Source organism: Babylonia areolata, chromosome 10 (genome assembly GCF_041734735.1).
Source record: "Babylonia areolata isolate BAREFJ2019XMU chromosome 10, ASM4173473v1, whole genome shotgun sequence".
NCBI lineage: Eukaryota > Metazoa > Mollusca > Gastropoda > Neogastropoda > Buccinidae > Babylonia > Babylonia areolata.
This window is the reverse complement of record NC_134885.1, coordinates 35,890,831-35,910,049: the sequence shown is the minus strand read 5'-3', so window position 1 is coordinate 35,910,049 and position 19,219 is coordinate 35,890,831. Positions and strand designations below refer to the sequence as shown.

The 19,219-nt window shown below is 42.9% G+C and overlaps 1 protein-coding gene and 1 non-coding gene across 2 annotated transcripts in view; one reads left to right on the top strand and one right to left on the bottom strand.

Annotated features, from left to right (window-relative positions):
• Positions 1–697: 697 nt before the first annotated feature.
• Positions 698–770, bottom strand: Trnar-ucg (transfer RNA arginine (anticodon UCG)). Its single transcript has one exon. It is a non-coding gene; the product is annotated as a tRNA-Arg (tRNA).
• A 234-nt stretch (positions 771–1,004) lies between these two features.
• LOC143286564 (palmitoyltransferase ZDHHC17-like) overlaps positions 1,005–19,219 on the top strand; it is a 21,221-nt gene continuing 3,006 nt past the window's right edge. Inside the window, exons 1-14 of the mRNA XM_076594181.1 lie at positions 1,005–1,063; positions 3,355–3,575; positions 4,608–4,685; positions 5,189–5,259; positions 7,385–7,523; positions 8,866–9,028; positions 10,748–10,873; positions 11,422–11,561; positions 12,579–12,679; positions 13,201–13,325; positions 15,327–15,483; positions 16,760–16,843; positions 17,748–17,905; positions 19,110–19,219. The exon at positions 19,110–19,219 is cut by the window's right edge and continues 66 nt beyond it. Coding sequence (XP_076450296.1) covers positions 1,013–1,063; positions 3,355–3,575; positions 4,608–4,685; positions 5,189–5,259; positions 7,385–7,523; positions 8,866–9,028; positions 10,748–10,873; positions 11,422–11,561; positions 12,579–12,679; positions 13,201–13,325; positions 15,327–15,483; positions 16,760–16,843; positions 17,748–17,905; positions 19,110–19,219 — 1,724 coding nt within the window. The 5' untranslated portion in view covers positions 1,005–1,012. The remainder of the gene's footprint in view (positions 1,064–3,354; positions 3,576–4,607; positions 4,686–5,188; positions 5,260–7,384; positions 7,524–8,865; positions 9,029–10,747; positions 10,874–11,421; positions 11,562–12,578; positions 12,680–13,200; positions 13,326–15,326; positions 15,484–16,759; positions 16,844–17,747; positions 17,906–19,109) is intronic.

Below are 19,219 nucleotides of genomic sequence, written 5' to 3'. Positions count from 1 at the left end.
TGAATAAGATAAAGTAGAAGGGGGAAATACAACTACTACCACTACCACTACTACTGCTACTACTAAGAATAAAAATAATAGTTTTTATCATATTAATAAGAATAAGAATTAATAGACAAATAAATAAATGAATAAACGTTCTCTGACTGTGTCTGTTCTTGTCAGTTCCTGAAAAAAGAGCTGAAATGCACTGGAACTATCGCACTTGTTGTACTGTTCAAACTACGCAGCTGAGGTTCAGGCGCTCATGGAGGCCGCTTCAATGGTTCACGACTCAGAGAGCGAATGCCCACAAGTTGTCTTTCTGACAGATGCGTTGTCTGTCCTGGAAGCCCTTGCAGGAGATAAACTTCCTCGTCTCAAGGAGAAACTAGGCTAGGCTACAAGAAGTTGCCCAGCAACGACGAGTAGTCCTGCAATGGGTTCCAGCCCACTGCGGAATTCCAGGCAACGAAATTGCGGACCAGCTCGCCAAACTCGGAGCGAAAGAAAGACAACCAAACAACAGTGTTAGCTTCGCTGAAAAGAAGACCCTTGTGAAGGCAGCACTGCGACCACAAGACCTGGAAGCCACGACGACATTGGTCTCGCAGGCCAGCCTGACTCTGTGACAAGTGCGACCGAAAAGAAGAAAAAGAAGAATCGCACTTGTTGAAACGGGGTGCAGGAGTGAGAAAGAAAAAAAAAATGACCAGTACGACCCCGACGAGATTCGAACTCGCAATCTTCTGATCCGAAGTCAGACGCCTTATCCATTAGGCCACGAGGCCGACAAGAATGTAGCATCTTTTAGCTTGTATTATTACTATATCTAGATAGGCACATCATTCAATGTAATATGCATTTAATTTGTATACCATTAAAAAAAATAAATAAACATGTCAGTTGTTTATCAGGAACGTGAAGGATACAATTCTCTCTTTGTTTATCTCATTTCTAAATAAATAGATATCAATGACTTCGTTTCAGATGGTAACTCCATTTGACTGATAAGGCCCACTCTTCTGCAATCATGGCGGACCACGATCCCACTTGCAACCCAATGCAGTCGCTGCTTTTGCAGGTAAAATGTCGCGTCATTGTTAATGGTTTAAAAGCGACTATACGTCATTCCAGTTTTGCCCACTTTGAACAGACGGGATGTTTTGCGAAGTCCATGCACACCCTAGGCTCTTCTGTGAAATCACACCGACAGTTTGGTTTGCATGGTAACACAAGCGCTTATCAAGACAGAGCTGTAACCGAACAAGATAGAAATTATCTTATTTGAACGAGAAGTAATGGAGGAGAATCATAACAGATATCATATGGCTTATTCTGCATATAGATTTTTTTCAGAGTATTGTTTCGAGATCCCACAATCAAACTGCCATGATTTAATTGTGGGCGGGCTCTCTGTTGACAAGTTGGAAGTGTTTCGCAATACATTCCAAACAACTCGTCTTTAAAGAACACTCCCAACATCAGTTTGCTGTGGATTATTAAAGTGGAGTTAGATTTCCTCATAAAATTACAGGAGATATACATGCGTATTTTGCATAGGCACGTACATGTACACACACACACACACACACACACACACACACACACACACACCAAATTTGTGCTTGTCAAAGAATGTGTTACCAAAAGGAAAAGCAACAAGGCATGTCACAAAAAGTGTTAAAGAGACTGAAACACTAAGTGTTTGCCAAAAAAGCTTTTGGAGCCCATTTAAAGAGCAGATATAATTGGACACTTCTCTGCCTGAACATCCCTTCTCTGGCTTCAGTAACAGGTTGTTTTGAGTGAAAGGAATCAGTTCAGTGGCTATTTCTTGATGTGAATCACAGAAATATAATGGAGGTATAAAATTTTCATAATTTTATGCATACTTTTATCTCCTGAACTACTGCCATGTCAACAGAATCAATTTGGATGTACTGAAGAGATCTGGCTTATCAGAAATGCTACTTTACTCAAGCGGTGCCAGCATACAGTAATGATTAAAAAAAAAAAAAATAAAACCAACTTGCTGTTTAGCAAGAACATTCTCATCAGTGATGTGCTCATGTTAGGGAAATGTACCAGTGCAAAATTGCTTACTTCTAGATATTAATATTATAACTGTGTCAAGTAGTCTGTCAGTATTCTGATTTTTGTGGATAAAGAAACCAATCAACAAAGAGCTGCAATTTTTCAAGCAGAAGTAATAAACAAAAAAAAGAAGAAGGAAAAAAATAGACAGATAGAGAAAGAAAAAAAAAAGCTCAAGATAGACCCTTTTACTTTTAGTTTAACTGATGTCCGGCCACTGCTCGGATTCATACCCACTGACACTTGTCTTTTTCTTTCTTTCTTTCTTTTTTTTTTCTCTGAAAATATAATGTGTGCACAATTTCCTTTCTGATGCTTGATAGCTTCAAGTGGGTATTATTTTGTTTTGTTGTCATTTTTTGTTGTTATTGTTGTTGGGTTTTTTGTTTGTTTGTTTGGGGTGGGATGGGGTTGGTTCAGTATACTTCCAGAAGGTACTGGACAGTCACAGAACCAGTATTCAGTTTAAATAATCTGCATTATCTTTTGCAGCCAGAGCATTTGTTGTTTTCTGTCATGTTCATTTTGTGTAAAAGGATATAGATAGGGTAGATGTTGTGTAGTATTTTCCAGTGCAGAACTCTTATCTGGATTCTGTTACGATATTTTTCATTACAGACCAGGTTGACTTGAGAAATTGGATACCATATTTTCTGTACCAGAAGTAGTATACATTGGGAACCATTTTGTCTTTGTTTATGAATGCATTTTTTGTCTTTCTTAATCTGTTTCAAATTTGAGTTGTACAGTCTTTCATTAGATATCTTTTGTGTTTCATTTTCCTTTCCTCCTCCTCCTATCCATTTTTACAAATTTCAGTTTGCAAGGAGGTGTCGAAGTATGTGAATTAATCGACACAAGCTACATCACATCTGCTGAAAAAACAACAACAAAACAAATAATAACAGGCAACAAGTTCCACATGTCTTCCTTAAAAGGTATTAATTATTACTCTAGTATTGTTGTAAAAGTGATATCTTTACATGTTCACTGCAGTACTAAGAACCAGCACTGTAAACTTGGCATAAAACAATCTCAGAGTTATTTATCGATATACAGTGTACTTGACTTTGAGAGGAAAAACCAGTAGAACTTGAAAGTGACTTTTAACAATAAGAGATGGGTCAGTTCGCCAATGCTGTTTTAACAATAAGAGATGGGTCAGTTAACCAGTGCTGCTCTTACTCCGGAATGAACTTTGCTGTGAGTATGAATAGTTCTCCAGGTGGCTCCGTGGATACACCTGATATATTCAAGTTCATTCACTCATCTTGACAGGAGAGCGAAGAGACTCCAAAAAATGAGCAGCCCTCCAGCATGCAGACGGGGTCAGTGCAGGATGACTACAAGAACTTTGACATTGTGCGCGCCACCCAGTATGGGGTGTTCCCGCGGGTGCGGGAGCTGGTGGAGGCAGGGTTCGACGTTAACCAGATGGACAAGGAGAATGTCAGCCTGTTGCACTGGGCTGCCATCAACAACAGAATTGATATCGTCAAGTAGGTGTCTGTCTGTCTGTCCACCATGGGCACACCATAGTTAAGTGTCTGTCTGTCCGTTGTGGGCACACCACAGTTAAGTTGTCTGTCTGTCTGCTTTAGGCACACCGCAATTAATAATGTATGTATGATAGTCAATCGTGTCCGACTATGACCATCAAAACAGCAGAGGAACTCAACTGCTGTCCCAACTATCTAGGCTGGAATTAATTTGTAGTGGTGAACACCTTGCCCAAGTTATATTCCCCACTCTCTCAGCCAAGAGGGCTTGGGACAGTCAGCATTAGGATGGTCCCCAAAGGCCAACTAGCCCCCAAGGCTGCAGCATTAGGAGCCAGTGCAATCTTGCCTCCTAATTTGAGAGGCATAGACCTTCACAAAAGACTTATCTGTAAATCAATCCCCATTGCAATGGAGAAACCATTTATCATACAGCCCTCACTTTGCTGTTTGGCCCAGTGATAAGCTTATGTCAGTCTCTGATATAAGCTGAACAATTGAGCCATAGCGATTAGTTGTAATAAATAATAAAAATGATAATTTATATAGCCCTTGCCTTGCTTTCCATTACAGCTCTGAGCATATTTATCAATTCATATGTTTAAATGTGACACAGTATATTGAAAAATGTTAAGATAAATACTTGTGGAGAATACCATTTTAAAGACTGTGACATCACTCAAAACTCACACATCTCTTCCACCTCGCCCCCATCACCTACCCATTGACGCATGCATGCACACTCACACACTCACACACACAATTACATGCACACCATGTTCACACACAGGCATACTCTGATACTGGCTAACACATGCACTCACACACTCATGTTGTGAAAGCTGGCAAATCTGTCATGTTTGTCACTGATTTCAGGTTGAGTGATTGATTGGGTGACAGTCTGGCTGGAAGTGGTTGACAGGTTGTTTGATGATTAACTCATTAAGTTAACTGATTGAGTGAACAACCGATTAGTTGATTGATTATTTTTCAGTGTCTTGAGTTTTTCTTCTTCTTTTTTCTTCCTGACAGGTACTTCATCGCCAAAGGAGCAGTGGTTGACAGGTTGGGAGGAGATCTGAATTCTACACCTTTACACTGGGCCACCCGGTATGAATGATGTTTTGCATGTGTGTGCATGCATGTGTGTATGTAAGGTGTGTGTGTACTATGTGTGTGTATGTGTATGTGTGCATGTGTGTGTACTGTGTGTGTGTTCTGCATATATTTTAATTCATGTGTTGTGTGTATGGAAATGTGTCCCTGTGTGTATGCATGGTTGTGTGTGTTTCAGTGTTTGTATGTGTGTGTGTGTGCATGCCAAATCACCATCCTTATGTCATACCATCCTCATCAATGGTGACAGAATAAAGGAAAGATGTGACGTTAATGGGTTTAATCTGAGAATTATGTGCATGCATCCAGGAATTGGTAAAGTGAAACAAGAAAAGATGTGACATAAAATTATGAGTTTAACCGACTCTGCCAGGGCACCACCTTTCAATGAAGGTAAAAGAAGAAAAAAAATTTTGTGTGTACGGAGTGTTGTGCATATTGTGTCAAATTGACATACAGTAACAAGGGAAGTGACAGAAGGTTTGATGTGTCTGCAGGCAAGGTCACCTTAACATGGTTGTGCTGCTCATTGCGTACGGTGCTGATCCCTCAGTGAGAGACGGAGAAGGTGAGGTGAACAGAAATGATGCAGATTGGAAAAGAAAACTGTGGAGCCTACGTATACAGTCTGAATTATTTCTCTCTGTCTCTCTCTCTCTCTCTCTGAAAGTTCACAGCTGACCGTCGAACAGGTCGGACGTGTTTTTGCGGTGCTCCGTGAACACTTAACAAACGCAATGACAGTCAGCCTGCAAGCCTATCGTTGTGCAGTGGGCTGGTTTGCAGGTGTTTATCCAAGACTACTTTTCAAGAAGATGTACTCAGAAACGTTATGACAGTGAAGAAGTAGGAGAGATTTACAGTGGACAGGACATGCGCTGTTTTGTGCCTGGGTTTTTGTGTCAGCAATTATTTTGTTCTGCCTTCACAATGGTGGTGATGTAACTCAAGCTTTTCTGTGTCCACGGGGTTTGAAACAAGGGGAGGCCTGCTCACCAGTTCTTTTTTCACTATTAATTAATGAATTAATAAAAGAAATTCTTTGTAGTGGTAGGCATGGTGTTCAGCTGTCGTCAGACTTTATTGAATTATTTATTCTTCTTTTTGCACATGACGTTGTTTTATTCTCTGATAGCGTTATTGGCCTCCAAAATCAGTTGAATGTATTATACAGAAATTCAGAATGACTTGATCTAGTTGTTAGATGAATCAAGCGTAGTTGTTTTTAGAAATGGTGGGCATTTATCTTTAGCAGAAAGGTGGTCATTTGGAAATGAAGAATTACAAATTGTTAACATGTATAAATACCTTGGAATTTATCTTTCCACAAGACTTGCGTTCTCTCATTCTCTTAAAGATCTCGCAGATCAAGCAAGGAAAGGGGTTTCAGCAATAATAAAAATACTTTGGTCCATTGGAGAACATTCACCACAGGTATTTTTTAAGATGTTTGGTTGTCAGATACAGCCTATACAAATGTATGGGTCTGAAATATGGGGTTTAACTGTTGATCAAGAATATATAGAAAGAATTCATTAATCAACACTGAAACGTTTTTTGGGTGTGAGTCCAGAGTCACCTAGACACATGATATATGGAGAAACAGGAAAATACCCACTTTTTATCAATGCTTATATAAGGTGGGTTAAGTTCTGGCTTCGAATAGTATGCCTGAATGAATACAGATACACAAAAACAGCTTATAATATGTTATTGTCTCTGCAAAGTCAAAATTATGTTACATGGGCATGTGGTGTACGTAATGTTTTATATATGTTTGGATTTGGCTTTGTTTGGGAAGCACAAGGTGTGGGGAATGCTAAAATATTTCTTTCAGAATTCAAACAGAGACTAATTGATTCTTCCATTTAAGAATGGCAAGCTGCACTTGAAGGTCACAATTTCTTTCAAATGTATGCAAGCTTCAACCAAACTATATCTCCTAAAGCTTATATATACCAGCTCAGGAATGTTAACTTTCGAAATTGCCTTGCTAAGTTTAGAATGGGTATGTCTCCAATTAAACGTAGTTATTTACAGTACAAGCCAAATTTGAATAATGCTGATAGCTGCTGTCCTTTTTGTTCCAGTGCGATTGAAAATGAAATACACTTTTTTCGTATGTCCAAAATATTTGGAATTGAGACACGAATTAATCCGCTCAGATACTTCAGAAGCCCATCATTGTCTAGACTTCCTTCCGTCTTAGCAAGTGAAAATTCTGAAAAATCTTGACACTGTCAATGTACATCTATAAAGCACTAACACTGAGGAAAAAATGCCTGAATGATATGTAAATGAACACATGTTGCATGCTACATTTTGCTTTGACTCCTGTTGTTATCAACCAGAGGCCTGACAATTAAAACATTTTTTGACTTTGACTCTCTCTCTCTCTCTCTCAATCTCTCTCAATCTCTCTCTATCTCACACACACACACACACACACACACATACACATACACATACACACACACATGCTCAAACTCATACACAAACACACACATGCATGTACACACGCACACATAGTTTCAATCTCTCACACTCTCTCTCTCTCTCTCTTTCTCTCTCTCTTTCTCTACCTCTCTCTGTCTCTCGAACATACACATACTCGCATGCACACCACCTCTTCATTAACTTCCCCCAACACATTTGTTTTTTTGCTTTTTAAAATTTTCTTTTTTCTCCCACAGGTTACAGCTGCATCCATCTGGCAGCACAGTTTGGCCACACAGCCATCGTGGCCTACCTGATTGCCAAGGGCCAGGATGTGGACCTGCCCGACAAGACGGGAATGACTGCTGTCATGTGGGCTGCTTACAGAGTGTTTGGGTCAGTCATCCTTTTTTTTTTTTTTTTTTTTTTTTTTTTTTGTAATCAGAATAATAGATTGAGCAGAAGAGCTGACGTCCTCAGTGCAACCTTGTCTTATTTGTCTTAAGATTCTTAATGACTAAGATGGTATGCTATGATCTGTGTAGTTTTGGGGGGTGGGGGTGGGTGGGTTGTTGCTTTTTTTTTTTTTTTTTTTTTCTCTTGCCCCATCATCTGCACCATTTCAGAGTGGCATTACTCTCACACCTCTCATTCCAAGTTTCCCTATACACAGCCACACCTGGATTCCTCCACACATAGTTCACATTTGCTTTTCTTGTTCATTTCTTTGTGTGATTCTTCCGTGCGTAGCTACATTTTCCTTTTGTCATTTGTTGATTTCTTTGTGTGATTCCTCCACACACGGCTACATTTGCTTTTCTTGTTCTTTTATTTATGTGATTCTTCCTTGCGTAGTTACATTTGCCTTTCATCATTTGTTCATTTCTTTGCGATTCCTTCATGCCCACACACAGCTACATTTGCCTTTTGTCATTTGTTCATTTCTCTGCATGATTCCTCAATGCATAACTAAAATTGCTATTCTTGTTCATTTCTTTGTGTGATTCTTCCACACATACCCACATTTGCCTTTTGTCATTTGTTCATTTCTTTGTGTGATTCTTCCACACATACCCACATTTGCCTTTTGTCATTTGTTCATTTCTTTGTGTGATTCTTCCACACATACCCACATTTATCTTTTGTCATTTGTTCATTTCTTTGTGTGATTCTTCCACACATACCCACATTTATCTTTCGTCATTTGTTCATTTCTTTGCGTGATTCCTCTACACATACCCACGTTTGCCTTTTGTCATTTGTTCATTTCTTTGTGGGATTCTTCCATACATAGCCACATTTAACTTTCGTCATTTGATCATTTTGTGATTCCTCCATCCATATCCACATTTACCTTGTGTAATTTGTTCATTTCTTTGTGTGGTTCTTTCACACTGACATATATTTCAGGTTTTTGGTGTTGTTGTTATTATTGCATTTTGAGATACATAATTTAATTTCAGTGCAGTGTGCCCCACCTACAACCCGACACACACATAGCCGAATTTATCTTTCGTCATTTGTTCATTTCTTTGTGTGGTTTCTCCACACATAGCCACACTTAGCTTTTGTCATTTTGTTCATTTCTTTGACTGATTCCTCTGTGCATGGCTGCATTTTCCTTTCATCATAAGTTCATTTTCTTTATGTGTGACTGCTCCACACTGTAAAGCTGTACATTTGCCTTTCGTCATTTGTTGTTAATTTTTCTTCTGTGTGTGGCTTCTCCATGCTGTAGCTATGACCCTGTGCGACTCCTGCTGACCTTTGGGGCCTCGGTGAACAAGGCGGACAAGTTCCACGGCAACACGGCACTGCACTGGGCATGTCAGACGGGCAACCACGTCTGCGTCAAGATGCTGCTGGACGCCGGAGCCGACCTCAACATCCTGAACAGCAAGGTGAGGGTTCGCAGGTCACCTGGAGGTTGTGCTGGCCGTCATGGGACAGGACAAGACTAGACTTGACTAGACTAGAATAGACAAGACAAAAATCTTTATTAACGAGGGTTGAACATAAGCTTTTGTGGCTTTTTTTGCACATGGTGCCCTCGCAGCACAAAGGGTCAAAGGGGAAAAAAAAGAAGAAATGAGAAAGGTATTCTTCATCTTTGTTCGTGGGCTGCAACGAGTTGGCTTTTACGTGTATGACCGTTTTTACCCCACCATGTAGATAACCATGCTCCGTTTTCAGGGGTAAGAAAGATGTAAAAAGGGAAAATATGAAAATTAAACAAATTAATCTTTTTTAAAAAAACGGCAACAAAGAATGAACAGTGGCCTAATGGTAATGCACTCAGTTAAGAAGCGACTGTCCACGGGTTCGAATCTCATGGACTGGGGTTTTACTTATCCTTCCTCCGCTAGACCTTGGCCTGATATTCAGTTGACATCACTGTTCTGAGTTCATTTTTGGCAAGCTAGGTCAGCTGTCATGTTTTCGTGTTGAAAGCTGTTTGGTAGTTTCACAATGCATACCCTGCACTGAGCGTGGGCTTGGGTAGAGTGTCACACTGGTGACTCTTCTCAGATGATGAAGCTGAGCCAGTCATGCGTGCGTTTACAATGAACCTGCATCGAGCAGACCAGTCAGCTGATTCGTTTGCCTCAGCTGGAAAGGACATGACTTCATTCTCGGTCAGGTCACTTCTTGGGTCTGTGCTTTTGCTGATGGGACTGAGGGTCTGAATGTTCCCCCACCCACCCTCCACAACCCCCCGACTGAGGGTCTGAATGTTCCCCCACCCACCCTCCACAACCCCCCGACTGAGGGTCTGAATGTTCCCCCACCCACCCCCCGCAACCCCCGACTGAGGGTCTGAATGTTCCCCCACCCACCCTCCGCAACCCCCGACTGAGGGTCTGAATGTTCCCCCACCCACCCCCCGCAACCCCCATGCCCCCGACTAAAAAAGAAAATCAAAATGTTCCTAAAAAAAAAAAATGTTCCAAATTGTTCCTCAACACATCCATGATGAAATACGTGTGCAGTCTTATTGTGTCAGCTTTGTGTACAGTCAAGGTACGAGTCCACTGGCGTAAGTGGTACAAAACTCATGTTTGCTTCAAGAGGACACACTTTGTTTGTTCAATCTTGACGAATCTGCCAGCAGGGATTCTAATGACTTTTTCACCCCAAGAAAATGAAAATAGTGGCAATTATGATGTAGAAGAAAGATGTTGAAACTTTTTGCCAGTGCCGGATTTTGCTGTTGTCGCAAGCACGTCAACAGACAGAACATGGTAGGGTTAGGGGTGTCAGACACTTGTCTCATGCTGATGATTATTCTCACTTTCTAAGACGTCAGTTTAACGCACACTAAACTTATGAATGAAACAGATAAACTGAACATCCTCTTTTCATAGAGTGCACAAGATTGGTGTTGATTGGGCTCCATTCAGGTCTACCAGATAGGTTTTATTTTACATCTAGTGGGATTTCTTGCAGCTTCTTGAAGGCAGGCTCGGGCTGGCAGACAGATAAAGCTGAGTCAACACCATTCACAACAATGTTATAAGGTTCCAGAGGGTAGGCAGGCGTCTTTGTGTATAGTTATATGTGTCGTATTTGTGTGGTCAGCAGCTGACGTTGACCCGTGATGTTGTGGTTGTCATGCCCAGGGTCAGAGTGCCCTGGACGTTGCCATCAGCGCGCAGAACATGGAGCTGGCCAAGCGACTGCGCCTGGTGCGCTACGAGCAGGGGCTGGACATCAAGCACCCCCTGCAGAGCTTCACCACCAACAAGGTAAACACCATCCTGGGATGGTGGTGGGGGGTGTGTGCTCGTGCTGTGTGTGTGTGTGCATGCATGCGTATGCGCTCACAGGCATGAGCTTGCACACACACATGCATCTGCATGCTCGCATGAATGTCCACATGTATGCATGTGTCACACACGCGCACAGGCACCACTTGGGATACACACGTACGCATGCACACTACACACACATACCACACAAAGACAGAGGCAGACATACACATACCGCATGCACACAAGTACACACACATACACCACAACACACACATACACCACAACACATACATACACCACAACACATATTTATATACACAATGTGTGCATGCATGCACACATACTCGTTCACACACGCATACACGCATACGCACACACACACTCACACACACACACATACTCTCACTTAAACACACACTCACATGAACACACCCCCCTCACCCCTCTCTCTCCCCCCCCACCCCCCCACACACACACAAACACATTCTCACACATGCACACACACACATACACTCATCCATATTTATTACCTTGTGTTGCAGAAAGTACGGAAGTATGTTGGGTACATCTTTCCTTTCTTGGCCCTGTTTGCGATTGGCTGGATCCCAGAGATGGGGGCATCGCTGACCTTTAAACTGCTGCTGGCTGTGCCGTCCGTCTTCATCTGGCGAGTGTGTGTCAGGTACTGTCTGTCTCTCCCCCTTGCGTCCGAAACAGTGTCATCTGAATCACTGGCATCAGTATGATCCTTGGATTTTAGAGGATTGAAGATCGCAGACCGCAGATTTGTTTGATAATATCTCTTTTATTGTGTGATTATTCGAGCACCTGTGTTCTATTACTTTAACCCTTTGAGCCCTGACCACCGCTTTACCGGTGGTGGGGAGGGGTGGCATAATGCCTGGCCACCGGTTGAGCGGTGTGTAAACACTTGTGTTTTGCTGTTGGTTGACTTAATTGAAGAGCCAATCAGAAAAACCGTAATATTCTGACATCAGCGAACGTAGTACCAACATTGCCGCGCCTTTTCACTGTGTTTTGTGCATGTGCTTTGGATAAAAAAGATCGATTTCTACCATGAAGCGTGCAGGTCTCAACCTGACACGCCTCCTTTGATCAACTGATTCTGCATGCTCAGATTCATTTTCAACATCACTATCTGTAGCAAAATCATCCGATTCGAATTCCACCTCACTATCAGAGTAATCATTGTCATAATCTACTTCCGATAAATCATCAAGCATATCAATTACTTGCTGCGTTGTGTACAGTTGTTTTCTCGCATGTTTTGTCCCTTATTTCTGCCCTGATGGGCCAGGTTGAAACTCTGCATGCTTCAAGTGTTTACACACCGCTCAACCAGGGCATTATGTCATTTTTCTCTGCCACCGGTAAAGCGGTGGTCAGGGCTCAGAGGGTTTAATACCAGTTATTGCAAATTTTGGCTCAGGAGCTCAGGCAGAATAATAAACCAAGGCTGTGTGTGCAGCATGCAATTGTGCGCTGAAAAATAACCCATGGCGACATAAGTACTGGCCTCTTGCATAATTCTCTAGAAGAAAACTACTCTGATAGGTACACAGATTTTTTAATAGGTACACAAATATATAATTATGCATGCTTTCAAGGCTGAGCAGATATGGTGCAGCGTATACAGATATGTCTGAAGGCACTGAAATTGTATTGTCCTGTGTTTCAGTCTGTTCTTTGACGAGTCCATGAACCATGTGATGCCTGTAGCTGTGTATCTGGCCACCAAGTTCTGGATGTATTTCACCTGGGTCTTCTACCTCATGCAGTGTATCCTTGCCTGTATGCAGATGTGTGTGTGCCTGTGTGTACGTGTGTGTGTACTCGAGTACATGCCTGTGTGTGACTGTAAGCACACAATCCTCTTACACCCACTCTCTTGTCTGTTGGTCCACTTTGTGGTTCTGCTGGTTGCAGGTTGTGATCGTTTTTGTAGCTCCTCTTTTTTCTCTTTCTCGCTCTGCTGCTTTCGGTGTTTCTCAGTCTTCTCATAGTTTTTTTTCTTTGTCTTTTTTAGATTATCTGAATCCTTTTGGCATGTCCAGAGACACAGTTCTTAAGGTGAACGTGCACGCACACATGCATGCATGTATGTAGTCACATGCAAGCATACACATACACGTGCACAAGCACACGCGCACACACATACACACACACACACGCACACACACTTGACAAACACTAACACACTAACACTCACACAAACATTTGACACAAACACACACACATGCGTACTGCACAACAATCGCATACAACGGTCAATGCTTTTCTACCTTGACGGCGATGACCAGATGTGGAAAGCCGGTCAGCCAACGTGATCTTTATCCTGAATACCATGCTGCTGACCTACAACTTCTTCAGGGCCTGGCACACTGACCCCGGCTTCCTCAAGAGCAACAGAGAGGACAAGGTCAAGGTCAGTGGATATGGAGTGGGGTGAAGGACGCGGGATGGGAGGGGAGGGGAGGGCGATGATGATGTGTATTGTAATGTATTAATTTTTTTGGGGGGGGGGTTGTATTTCATTTTATCACAACAGATTTCTCTGTGTGAAATTGGGGCTGCTCTCCCCAGGGAGAGTGCATCGCTACACTACAGCGCCACCCCTTTTTTTGGGGGGGGGTGGGGGGGTATTTTTTCCTGCGTGCAGTTTTATTTGTTTTTCCTAGCGAAGCGGATTTTTCTACAGAATTTTGCCAGGAACAACCCTTTTGTTGTCGTGGGTTTTTTTTACATGCATAAGTGCATGCTGCACACAGGACCTCAGTTTATCGTGTCATCCGAATGACTAGCATCCAGACCACCACTCAGTGTCTAGTGGAGGGGGAGGAAATACCAGCGGCTGAGCCGTGATTGGAACCAGCATGCTCAGATTCTCTTGCTTCCTAGGCAGACGCGTTACGTATAAGCCATCACTCCACTTTTGTCACAGAACAGATTTTTTCTCTGTGTAAAATTCCGGGTTGCTCTCCACAGTGAGAGCGCATCACCACAGTGCAGCGTCACTGTGGGTTCTATTACGTGCTCTAAATGCATGCTACACACCTGACCTCAGTTCATCATCTCATCTGAATGAACTGGGGTCCAGACCACCACTCATGGTGTAGTGGAGGGGGAGAAAATGCTGCTGACTATGGGATTCGATCGCACGCACCGAGACGTGTTACCACAAGGCCATCACTCCACCATGTGGGATGCTTTCATAAAAATGTTTCCACATCTATGATGTGAAAATGCTCTTGTCCAGTTTTCTCTCTCTCTCATCTGAGATGATAAAGTTATTATTTCATTTCAGTATCAGTATCAGTAGCTCAGGGAGGCGTCACTGCGTTCGGACAAATCCATATACGCTACACCACATCTGCCAAGCAGATGCCTGACCAGCAGCGTAACCCAACGCGCTTAAAAAAATCGTTCGCCCCGGTGGGGAATTGAACCCCGGTCTCCCGCGTGACAGGCGGGGATACTGACCACTATACTACCGAGGAGATGATATTACTTATTTACTTATCTCCACTGTCCTCATGTTGTGTATGCAAGAGTTTTTGTTGCATGTGTGTGTGTGTGTGTGTGAGGGGGAGTGTGGATGGGAGAGGTGAGTGTTCTTTTTCTTTTGTCATTTTGTTGGCGTTCATAGACTGACTCTTGTAAACAAAGTGAGTGTATGTAATAGCCCTGTTGGGGTTGTCTGTCTGCATGTATGTGTATATGTGTCAGGTGATAAACAAAATTGAGTTTCTCTGGAAATATGTTGCTGTTGATACCACATTTGTCCTCCAAATAGAACAGCAACAGAAAGTCAGGGATTTGCGTGTGAATGTTTTAGTTTTGATGTCTGAGAAATGTTTTGTCGTTGCTATCAAAGCTAAGTCTGAATTTCACTCATCTTGTGGATATTTCCTGAAGGAAATGAATGATTTTTTTTTGATTTTTTTTTTTCTGCATTTGAATGTTACATGATCTGAACGAGGCTTGTGTGAATGGGTCTTTATGACATTATTTTAAGTGATCTTTTTAAACATTTATTTTGGTTTCCATTTGACAGGTTTTTAAAAACTGCGTACTCAGCCCTAAAATGGCCCTTTTGGGGCATCGGCTGGGCTACAAGCCACAAGATCGGATGTGTTTTTTGAACTTCAGCTGACAATGTGCAAACATGTATGTTTTCATTTATGTGTGCGCAAGCTTGTTTGTGCATGGTATGTAGTACTTCAGTGCTTGTATATATCTGTGTATGTATAACTGTTATCATAAATGCCACAAGCCGCCTGTATGGGTGGTGTGAGCATAAATCTGCATTAATATTATTAGTATTTGACTTGACGCTTATGTGTCCTCTTGTTGCTGCTGCTGCTGCTGCTGCTGATGTCTTAACACGCACACGCACGTCAACACGCTGACCTCACCACTATCACAGACGATTCTGGAGCTGGCGGAGAGCCAAACCCTGACGCTGACCCAGTTCTGCAGCACCTGCCTGATCCGGCGCCCCATGCGCTCCAAGCACTGCGCCATCTGCAACCGCTGTGTGGCCAAGTTCGACCACCACTGTCCGTGGATCGACAACTGTGTCGGTGAGTCCCTGAGTGAGTGTGAGTGAGCGGGTTGGGGTGTGTGGACCGGTGCTGGGTGTAGGGACTGTGTGGGTGAGGGCGATCTTGTTGGGACGAGGTTGCAATGGGGTATGAGAGGATACAGTGCAACGCAGGGCAGCGCGACACTGTGCAATAAAGCATTACGCAGTACAATACAATACAGCGCAATGCAACATGATGTAGTACAATACAATCATGGTACAAGGCAATGCAGTACAGTACAATTTAGCACAATTCAGTGTAGTACTATGTAGTACAATGCAACGCAGTACAACACAATGTTACACAGTACAATACAGTGTAGTATAGTACAACGCCACGCAGTGCAATTCAGTGCTAAGCAATATAGTAGAATACAGTGCATTGCAATGCATTGTAGTATAATACATACCGTACAAAACTGCTGTGTGGCTAAGTTCAACCACCTCTTCCCCTGAGTCAACAGCTGCGTCATTGAGTCAGTTGTGGGGAACTTTAGTTGTTACGTGAGGCTGGGAGTTGGGGGAGCAACCCGCAGTTTGTTTCACTCAGAAATCTCGTTGGGACAAGATGCCATGCATTTCCATACATTGCAGCACAACACAGTTGAGTACAGAACATGTACAGTACAGTGTAACACAATACAGTACAATGCAATGCTGTGTCACACAATACAGTGCAGTACATAATAGAATACAGTACAGTACGCCATACAATATACAGTACATGATACAATGCACAATACAATATGGTGCAGTACAATACAACACAAAATTAAATAATGTAGCAACGGGCGCAATAGCCGAATGTCTAAAGCTTTGAACTTCCAATCTCAGGGTCTTGGGTTCGAATCATGGTGGTGGCGCCTGGTGAGTAAAGGGTGGAGATTTTTACGATCTCCCAGGTCAACATATGTGCAGACCTGAGTGCCTGAACCCCCTTCGTGTGTATACGCAAGCAGAAGATCAAATACGCACGTTAAAGATCCTGTAATCCATGTCAGCGTTCGGTTAGTTATGGAAACAAGAAGATACCCATCATGCACACCCCTGAAAGCGGAGTATGGCTGCCTACATGGCTGTGTAAAAACGGTCATACACGTAAAGCCCACTCGCGTATATATGAGTGAACGTGTGAGTTGCAGCCCACGAGCGCAGAAGAAGAAGAAGAAATAATGCAGTGCTATTCAGTACAGTACAGTACAGTAAGTACACAAAACGGTGCAATCTAATACAATGTAATATAATATAGTATGATGCCTGCGTGTGTCTGTCAGGTGCCCACAACCACAAGTACTTCCTAGGCTACCTCTTCTTCCTGATGGGCATGATCGGCTGGTGTCTATATGGCTGCAGTTTATGTGAGTACCTTAGTGCACAGCAAGTGCCTGTATGTGGATAGACAGGTGTTAGAATGTAGACAACATCCATCAGCCATTGAATCAGATTAAACACTGTTAGTAGAAAAAAGTTTTTTTTGTTTTTTAATGGATATGCAAGAATTACATGCGTGTAATGTTCCCAGTCAGTTGATGTTCGTAAGTGACGTACAGCCAAGGTTGGAAAAATTTTTGTTTGAATGCTGTACCAGCGGGTAAAAAAAATGGTCATACACGTAAAAGCCCACTCGTTTACGAGTGACAGTGGAAGTTGCAGCCCATGAATGAAGAAGAAGAATGCTGTACCAACATGTGATGATAACTATTTATATATTTGAATATGTGTGCTTTGTGTCTTATAAACCTTAAGGTTTCATGACAAATGAAATTATTCTGTTCAACTCTGTATACACACACAGACTTTAGCACAGAGACATGTGCTTGTGCTTCAGACAGCCAGGTTGATAAGCGTGTATTTGTTCACACCCACACCTATACACACACACACACATGCACATGCACACACACACACGCACGCGTGCGCGCGCTCTTGTGATTACACGCATGTACATACTCTCATTTACTTTTGTTTCTCTGCTTATTTCTCCCATCACTTTTCAACTTTGATTTTTTTGTTTTTAATTTTTCCTTGTTTTTCTTTAATTATACTTCAGTATACTTCTTTTCTTCATGTATATAGCCATACATTTATTACAAAAGAGTTAACTGATGTTCAGGGTTTATGTATGCAACATTGTATTTACAGTACAACAGATATTCAACTCGTGCATGGGGATGACCCATGATGGGTATCCGTCCTTCACCTCTGACTCTTGTGTGTGTATATGTGTGTATGTGTGCATGTGTGTGTGTGCTGCTCTGACAGACTTGCAGCACAACTGCACTCTGGATATCTACGAGGACGGCATCACGGGGGTGGTCTACAAGATCTTCAAATCCTCGCCCTGGGTGGGCTGGATCGGGCTGAACGCCCTGGGCCACATGATCTGGGTCACCGCCCTCTTCTGCTGCCAGATCTACCAGGTGGGGGGCGGGTCAGGGTGGTGGGAGGGGGGCTCACACGTGGCGCCAGGGTGCACCAAGCTCTGGCACTGATTTATTTCTTCTTTCTGTGTGTGTGTGTGTGTTTGTGTATATCTGTCTGTCTATGTGTTTGTGTGTTTGTATCTGTCTTTCTCTGTGTGTGTGTGTGTGTGTGTGTGTGAGGCAGGGGAAGAGGTTGGGAGGGAGGGGTGGGGTTGTGCAAAGTAAAGTCAAGTTGTTCAGCACTTGGGTGTAAGAATTTCATGATGTCAAGGTGTGTGGGTTTAAGAGTGTGTTTGTGTGTGTTCAGTGACGTGAAGGAGTGTGGATGATTCTTTTGGAGTGTGTGTTGGAGGATAACATACTACAGTATATCAGTCTTGTTGCTCACAGGGCCTCAAGTTATCGTCTCATCCAAACAAACTAGCACTCAGACCACTTCTCAAGGTCCTCTGGAGAGTGAAAACCCCTGGTTCATGCAGGACTCAAACTGGCAGACACTTTGTTCCTAGTCGGGCGCATTAGCACTGAGCCACCGCTCCACTAACAGCACAGCACAGCACCTCTGATACTGAGAAAGAAGAAAAAAGATTTTTAAAAAACCACTTTCAGACAGAAAAAAAAGTGGGGTGGAGGCTGCATCATGGCTTCATGCTGTGCCCAGACAGAGCAGTCAGAATTTCACACAGAGAAATCTGTTGTGACAATACACTGCAGTGCAGTACAATACAATGCAGTACAATACAATACAGCACAATGCAATACGGCGCAAATCAGTACCACTACTTCATTCGTGGGCAGCAACTCCCACGTTCACTTGTATGTACATGAGTGGGCTTTTACGTGTATGACCGTTTTTACCCCACCATGTAGGCAGCTGTACTCCGTTTTCGGGGGTGTGCATGCTGGGTATGTTCTTGTTTCCATAACCCACTGAACGCTGACATGGATAGCAGGATCTTTAACGTGCATATGTGATCTGCTTGTGTATACACACGAAGGGGGTTCGGGCACAAGCACACCTGCACAACATATGTTGACCTGGGAGATCGGAAAAAATCTCCACCCTTTACTCATCAGGCGGTTTTAATGAGATTCGAACCCAGGACCTTCAGATTGAAAGTCCAACACTTAACCACTTGACTGTTGCGCCCGTCATATCAATACAGTGCTCTACAACACACTGTGTTTGGCCTGTGTGCAGGTATCGTGGCTGGGCATGACCACCAATGAGCGCCTCAACGCGGCACGCTACTTCTACCAACAGCGCCTGATGGGGGGAGACGGCTATGACCACAGCCATGGCCATGGTGG